General features: G+C 41.3%; 1 protein-coding gene across 1 annotated transcript in view; it reads left to right on the forward strand.

Moving 5' to 3' along the window:
* CEBPZ (CCAAT enhancer binding protein zeta) overlaps nucleotides 1-5,288 on the forward strand; it is a 30,358-nt gene extending 25,070 nt beyond the window's left edge. The window contains exons 13-15 of the mRNA XM_066605292.1: nucleotides 1,222-1,283; nucleotides 3,290-3,371; nucleotides 4,998-5,288. Coding sequence (XP_066461389.1) covers nucleotides 1,222-1,283; nucleotides 3,290-3,371; nucleotides 4,998-5,125 — 272 coding nt within the window. The 3' untranslated portion in view covers nucleotides 5,126-5,288. The remainder of the gene's footprint in view (nucleotides 1-1,221; nucleotides 1,284-3,289; nucleotides 3,372-4,997) is intronic.
* Nucleotides 5,289-8,530: the final 3,242 nt, after the last annotated feature.

The following is an 8,530-nucleotide window of genomic DNA, read 5'->3' on the forward strand; positions in this document are numbered from 1 at the left end:
TGCAGATATTTCTTTACCTGTGATTCCTCACACCACTGACCGCATGAAGCCATTGACCTCAGCTGTCAACAAGACACTATGCAGGGCTGATGATGGTTCCATTCTGTGGGGTGTGTTCTGATGGCATGGGTTTGGTCCACTGGTCCTCCTAAACACATGATTGACTACTGCCTAGTGACAATTTGCAGTCCTTCATGGGCTTGTGGATATTCCAGCAGGATACTGCACCCTGTCATTGCGCCAAAGTTATTTAGAACTGGTTCAATGAGCATTCTGGAGAGTTCCTACAAATGGTGTGACCTACACTTTCGCCCGACATAAGCCCAGTCTAGCATTTATGGGATGCGGTGGAAAAGTCCATTCACATCCAGGATCCTGCATCTACAATTGTCACAGAGCAGTGCATACCTATCCAGATGGCATGGCTCTTCATTCCAACAGATGTCTTTCATCCACTTCTGAAATCGATCTCATGTCGAGTCACTTCACTTTGCCGGGCTAGAGGAGGCCTACACAATATTAATTCCTGTTCCATAGCTTTTGAAGGCATGTCTTGACTATTTTTTTTTTCCCCCGCTTTTCTTTTTTCTTCCTTGTATGAGTTATATAATTTACCTTCTTGATGATGCCCAGAGTGAAAGAAAAAAATATGCTGCTTACTCTTTGGTGGGCTGTATGCTGAGATTTGCATTTTTCTAATATCCATGTAACTTAAGCTACCCATACACATTTAGCAACTGTCAGACAATCGATGTTTCAGAGAAATTCAGTTTTCTCATTTGGCTCATTCACACTTTCATTTGCTATTTCCATTTTGAATTTCAAGTGCCTGTTAAGTTTTTGGAACAGCAAAATGGAATTCAAGTGGAAATAAATGTTTTCCTTTTTTCTCCCCGTTGATTTCAATTAGTTTTAAAAAAAAACTGAATGCTTTCCGTTTAAATCCGTTCAGTTATGGTTCCATTCTGTTTTTCTTAAACTGAACAAATAGCGCAGTCTAAATGGAACCGCGATGGAATGGATTTAAGCACAAAGCTAGCTTATTTCTGTTTGAATTCTATCTGGCTGCTCAGTTTTTGAAGCAGAAAAGGAGACTTCAAACAAACGGCAAACACAGGTGTGAACAAGCCTTAAAGCTGCCCTCTTCTGTAGAACGGAACATAATTTTTAGTATAACAAAAGTTCACCCTTATTTAATATATTTTTTTCTTCATTACACAGAAGTTAAAAAAGGAAAGAAAAGACGTTTAAAGGAAAACGACATGTCGGTTGCTGCAGAGGAGGTTTGACGCCTTTTTGTGTTTACTTTATATATATTTTAAATTGCGTTTAACCATTAACTCGTAAGTACTTGCAGAGAGGCCCCTATCATTAGCCAAGGGCGTATGAGATGTCCTTGCTACAAATGACTCTAGCTTGTACTATATTGCAGATAGAGCTTTGATTTTGGTCTTACGTCAGTTTTTCAACAAGAGCTGAAGCACCCAGCATGATCATCTAAGCTGGCTGTCAGCCATAATGGCAGGCTGTTATTTATTATTTTTATAGCTTAGAGGTTAAAGAACTGGCTCCTGCCCCCTCCCATTACTGGCTGCCAACAAGGAGCAGAGAGGGGATTGGAGCTGGCAACAGTAGCTCCCGCCCCGTCCCACCTCCTCCGCTTGCAGAGAGACAGCAAGGGGGAGACAGTTTAGCAGAGCATTGCGGGCTCTGCTTATATGCGCCGGGCTCGGGCAATCTGAACGGGTGAACAAACGTTAGATTTGTGCACCCGTTCATGCATTTTTATGTTGCCGGTGGGCGACTGTGAAAACGCGACTGTGAAAGAGCCCTTAGACTGGGTTTTTATATAGGGACAGTCAGCAAGTAGACCGATGTGTATCTGATCAGTAATACAACCTATTCCAGCAATGATCATGGCAGGCAGCTGGGCTTTTGGGTCACGTATGGGATCATATAGCCAGTTTTTGCCTGCTAACTTGATATGGGGTTGTATTGTGTATGGGATTTTAGACTGGAAATAATTAAAAGCATTCCAGCATAACCCTATCAGTACCCTAATTAACCCTTTAACACATTATTTTGCTAGCTTTTTTCACTGGCTTTTGTTTATCTAGCTAGCATATGAATGTGATCTATTGATCCCGTTATAGCTGGGGGATCTCTCTTTTTTTATTTATTTTTTTATTTATTTATTTTTTTGGGAAGTGACCGTGGCTGTATTGCTTGGTCCAGCCTTTCAGTTGTACGTACCCCATATGTGCGAATGCCCCCCTGGTTCTGTATGGGCAGAGTCAGGTGTATATTTTCATCACAGCATTTTCAAGCCTGTGCCATAACGGATTGAGTTTTGCTACTGTGGGTGTTTGAATATGAATATAGACATTGGAGTATAAAAACCATAATACGCGTAACTCCATCTCATGTATGTATGTTTCAAGCATTGTCTTTTTCTAGTCATCTTGCTTAGATGGATAGATAAGTTGTAGAATGTCTTTCTAAGAATCCTACTAAGCCCTCTGATATTTTTTTCTTTATTCTTATAATGATTAAAAACAAAACATGACTTTGTAGCCGTATAGTGATTACGATAGCTGCCGGTCACAAGGTTATAGAAAAATCCTTTGTATAAGACCGCAGACCATAAATAACCCCCTATTCGTAGACTGATGATGATTGCTTTTATTACTCGGGGTACTGAGACATATGGTTGCCACAATCATCCGGTGTAAAGAGTAGTCGCTCATCTATGAAGACTACCTGTTTGCTTACCTCTATTCACAGTAATCTCCAGCCCACTCCGCCTGTATTCTGTATTCACTTAGTGATAATCTTCTAAGGGATGACTGTTGGGTGCTTAAGTGCCTGCAATCGTCCCGTATAAAAGGACCGTTAGTTACATGAAGGTGATTCATCAGATGACTGCCCTTCCTCCTGCTATAATGCGATTTTTGGCACCTCTGCAGAACCCGGTGGGGCTGGTGACATCCGGCTGTGGGAGGTAGGCCAGCCAGGATCGGATGTCACAGCAGCACATGCATGATCTGTATCAGTGTATGGTCATGACTAGAGGCCACGTGGAAGCGGAGGAAGGTGGGTCACATGATGGCCCTCAGAAAAAGTAGGGAATTTCATCATGGTGCAAATTTAAAAACTACCGTATATAAATCCACATTAGGGTTACAAATTAAATTAAGTTAATCTCAGCAAACCAGATTTTTCAGTAACAATCAATGTAATACTTTTATAAGCGAAGTGTTTTCATCTTAACGTTGTGTATTTGTTTCAGTTTGGTGAAATGCTGGATGACAACGCTGGTTCTAAATTTGATAACATTGGAATAAATGCTGTGTCAAATAAGGAAAATGCAAGTAAGTATATGGTGTCCTCATATCCAGCATGCAATTTGATGATAGATGTTCATACTTCACTAACTGTGTGCAAAGCGGCTGTATGTCTGCTGCTGGACAATTGTGTGAAAGGGAATATATGCAATTTTTAATGTTAAAAAGTGTTAGTGGAAATCTGTAGAATATGAAAAGACTTAATGGGTTTGTTTTAGAATAATTTTCATTCCCTGTCTATAGCCGTAAGACTCCCCCCCCCCCCCCCCCCCCCCGCGCTTGCGCTGTGCGGTCTTCTCCCTTCGGCTCTGCTCGGCAGCATCAGCGTTTTGGCTCCGCCCCATGACGTGTGCCGGTTCCAGCCTCCTGATTGGCTGGAATCGGCACGTGACGGGGGCGGAGCCAAAACGCTGATGCTGCCGAGCAGAGCCGAAGGGAGAAGACCGCACAGCGCAAGCGCGTCTAAAAAAGCAAGAAGACCCCGAAATTAGACGGAACCATGGCGACGAGGAAGCTAGCAACGGAGCAGGTAAGTGAATAACTTCTGTATGGCTCATATTTAATGCACGATGTATATTACAAAGTGCATTAATATGGCCATACAGAAGTGTATAACCCCACTTGATTTCGCGAGACAACCCCTTTAAGGACCAGAAACTTTTTAGGGATTTTACCCATGTGGTGGTTTTTCCTCCTGCTACCAATACTAGTTTTGCTGTGTTTTTTTCCCCCATGACATATAGTACAATTTAGAAAATATTGTTCTTCACTGACTTTTCCTTTCCTTTTTTTTTTTTTTTTTTTTAGTTTTATTGGGTGGGTGGAAGGGGGGAGGGTGTTAAGAGGAAAATAAAAAAGATTTAAAATTATTATTTTTATTTTTTTTGAAACATTTACAGTTTTCTTTGGGTTTTTTTTTTTAATTGGTATGTTTACGCTAACATAAACTATGTGAATGGGTTCCTCATTTTGTTTCTTATGCTTGATATATAATATGTATAGTTTTGGATTACAGGGCGCATACAGCGACTGTTTTGGTTGGCGTCAGCTTTGGGTTATTTTCTTTTTTAGTATATATTTTTATTTCATTCTGTAATTTTTGTTTTTCTTATTTATGTGATTTATTTCTTTTTACTATCCATGTTCCCTATGACATTATATAAGACCTCTGGGGGACATTCACATGTTGCATTTTTTGGTTTGTTTTTTAAATTTGACACCTTTCCACTGTAGCTGAGGCATCCATAGGAGCCCCAGTTAAGGGGAAAACATCCTCTTTAGTGACAATAGTCACTGGCGAAGATAATCGGGGTCTGCTGAGACCCTGTAGCTCTGTTGTGCCAGGGGATCCCAGATGTCACATGATCACCGGCTGGTGTAGTGGAAGAAACTCTTCCTCTTTCACTTTTTAGTACATAGTGCTCATGTAGCTGTGTATTTAGAAAAGGAGAAGGCAGAAGGGGTTAAAAACCCCTCGGGTTCTCAGCTGTGACTAAGAGCTGACAACCTGACCTGCTTCTCATTGATTGATTGCAGAAGCTGGGATTAAAGCAAGCGCTGTAAACTTACAGCGCTTGGTCCTTTAATGAGTTAAAGAAACTGAACTGCTGCTGTTGTTGAAAGGTTAATGACAAACATTTTAATTCTCGCTAGGTGTCAAACAGCTCAAGTGGGAGGAACGACGGGACAACTGGGTTCACAATAGAGATGCCAAACAGATCATCAAGAAAAAAAGAAAATTCAAGCAAGCAATTCATAAAAAAGGAAGAAATAAGAAATAATTTTTGTGTTTCTGGTGTAACTTATAGATTTGAAATACTCTCAATTTTGTACATTAAATCATTTATGAAAACAATTTAACAGAACCTGTGATGGAATAAAGTGAGCAGGACTGCATGGCTCTGCAACTGTAGCCCTACTGTCTCTGTCCTCGTCTTAAGCTTCCCCCGTACTTGACTCCATTTGTCCAGATGGATTCTCTTTTTAGGTCCAACTTCCAGCGCTGTCAGTGTGTCACAAGGGCAGTTCTCGATGTCTATGCATCACCTCCAACTGTCAGTCTTGTAAGACATTTTTTAAATGTTCTTATCAATTGTTTAGGTCAGAAGCAGTATATACTATGAGGAGATGAAGTGAAGTGCCTTTGGTTTTTTTTTCTTATCTTTGATCCTATTGTTCTTTAAAATCACGTTTATTTAGTTTGTCCAGCTGTTTGAGGAAGAAGGCAATCCATTGAAACCTGTTACACGCTGGCTCTTAATAAACGTATCCTTTCCTTCAAGTACCACTGACAAGTCTTCACGTGTTCATGACAAAAATCTATTGGTTCGTGCCACACTACCAGTGTATTTTCCTGTCACTATGTCAGTGTTACCCATTAAAAGGGAACATTTGGGGACAACCCATTTGACACATTGACAGCGTCAAGAGACGTACCTAAGAAAAGCCTCTTCTTGCCAACAGAGGGGAGTATTATCAGAAGAGTCATGGGTTGAGAGCTGTGAAACTTTTTTTTTTTTTTTTTTTATATAAATTCTCTCATTTTCAAATATAAAAAAAATCTGCTTATGAAAGGCTCATTTCACAGGCTGAATACAAATCAAATATACCAAGTGCTATGTAAATGGATTAAAGTACTCAAGCACTTGGCATTATAGTAATAAATCACAAAACGGCAGGAAAAAAAAAACATTTTGAGAACCATAAAGGGGGTAGAAGCCTAGACTTCCCAGAGACAAGTGAAGGAGAAAGAGTGAAGGTAAGGGTGCATTCAGACGACCGTATATCGGCTGGGTTTTCACGCCCAGCCAATATACAGTGTCTCTCTCTGCAGGGGGAGGAGGCTGAAAGAGCTGGGAGCAGTGCTCTGAGCTCTCGCCCCCTCTCTGCCTCCTCTCCACCCCCCTGCACTATTTTCAATGAGGAGAGGTGGGATGGGGCGGAGCTAATTCCCCAGAACTTAGCCCAACCCCCCGTTCCGCCTCCTCTCATTGCAAATAGTGCTAAGAACAATCTTTGCTCAGAAGAAATGGAAATGTCCCGGGTCGCAGGATGGTGACATAGGAGTCAGGCTATGCTGCAGCGAATGGAATAACAATAATGTATAATATTTTTTTAAGTGCACAAAAATAACAGTAAAAACTGATGAAAAAACAATTGCTCTTTCTCCTTCGACTCTCTAAACACAATGTACTATCAACTATAACTCAGTAATATCTTGCTGAACAACAACATGGTTTTGAGCAATTCTGTCCGACAGAAAAACGACTTTTAGAACGCAGTATACAGTCTCTATTTGAGTAAATAGAGTTTATCCCCATATAACTCGACTTTCTCCCACAGTATCGATGCTGCAGGCTTGTTGGCTAACTATATTTCTAGTCCTAATGGTGTGCACACCCAAGATCTCTGCGGAGGCCAGCCTCACTTATGCTTGGCCAGCAGGAGACTCATTATTTAACAGGCAAAATTAAAATACAATCTATATTTCACATGAATTTACCAAATGAAATCTCCAGAGAACCCCTGAATTGGGCCTTGTAGTTTGTCGGAGAGTCTGACTACTTTCGCCTGTTTGGGCCGGGGCAGTTGTGGGTTCAGATACCCGAGTTTTAGGTAGGGCTGGTTTAGCACCTAGGGTTTCTGAGTTCATATGTCTGGAACTTACAAAGCCTCCAGCACCACCCACCATTTTTCATAGATCATATCAAGCATCAGTGTGGTGCTAGGCTGGGGTGACTCTTGGAAAAGAGTTGGGTTCTCAAACTTACAGTGCCTCAACAAATTCTGGTACATGATTCAGGGACATGCACCTAGACTTTCTCACTGCACCTTATACACAGGCCCATAGGGAAGGAATTGCTTCTCAATTTTATAGGATTCTGTTTCTCACCACTCACTTAGTTTTCCTCTTGGTCTCTTTTCCCTTACTACTGTAATAATCAGGAGGTGACAGATCGCTCAGTTACATCTTCAGCTTAATTTAGATTCAACTCTATAACTTCCCTACCAGCCCACCCAAAAAGCATCATAAAGGGGGTGTAACCTATGGTGGCATGGACTCTAATGTTATAGGCCCAGTCTAACTTGGGTAAATATTCAGGCTACCACGGTGTCTTTTCACTATTTCGCGTATGGAGCCTCTGCAATAGGGTTCTATTAAAACGCTCATAAGCTCAATTACCCTGGAGGTGGTATGGGGTGGTCCTGAACCTCTCAATTTCAAACAGCTTGGGTAACTCTTCCATGACCTTTTCCTTGAAGCAAGCTCCCTGATCTGAGTATATACGCTTTGGGCACCTTTATACTCATATGTAGCTAACTCAACTGTTTGGTTCTAATATTGAAGAATGATCTGTCATTACTAAACTGTACTGGTGACTGACCGATGACTTATCTTTAGGATTTCTAGGGGTTCTTTAGTCTGTATAGTTTGCACAGGGGAGCACTACTCTGTGGCCTTAGACAGGTCACACACTTTACATCTACAAACTTCCTCAAGTATTTTTTCCTAACTGTGGGCAATATACGAATCACTATAACCACTAAAATGTTTTGGTAGCTAGAAAATGGGCTCATCGCTTATGGGCCTCAAGTGAATTTCTTCACTAACTTTCCAGAGACCACTACCTGCTGACATGCATCCATGTGAGAAATGGCACCCAGCTCCCAAGTCTTTCGTAAAATGTCTTCTTTAAGTTTGTAGAAGTGCACTCTACAGATGACATCACAGGGGTGGTTAGCATCTGACTTTTGGGCCTGATGTCTTATGTACCCTATCCAATGCAATGCCCATGTTTTTTTGGTCAAATCAGTATTTTGTTAAAGATAGAAACAACTGTATCATAAAGATCCTTTAAAGGGAATGTCCACAGGTAAGCCTCTCAGTTTCAAATTAGTATGTAGCCCCCTGTTCTCAACATCGTTGAGATGTAACAAGAATTGTCTAATCTGAGTACTCTGATTATCTAGTGTTTTTGACATCTGGACTGATTCAGCAGAGTTGGTCATAGCCTGTTGGTCCAGTATCACCATTCTTTCAGTCAGTGTCTAGACTGTTTGTATTACCTTTTCTATGGCTTTAATGGTTTTTCCCAGGGAGTCTCCACGACAGCACCACCTGAGAGATCGCCGCCTCCTGATAGGACAGGAACACACCGAGAGGTTAAAGTTCCCCCCCCGTCCTC

This window comes from Eleutherodactylus coqui, chromosome 1 (assembly GCF_035609145.1).
Source record: "Eleutherodactylus coqui strain aEleCoq1 chromosome 1, aEleCoq1.hap1, whole genome shotgun sequence".
In the NCBI taxonomy this organism is placed as follows: domain Eukaryota; kingdom Metazoa; phylum Chordata; class Amphibia; order Anura; family Eleutherodactylidae; genus Eleutherodactylus; species Eleutherodactylus coqui.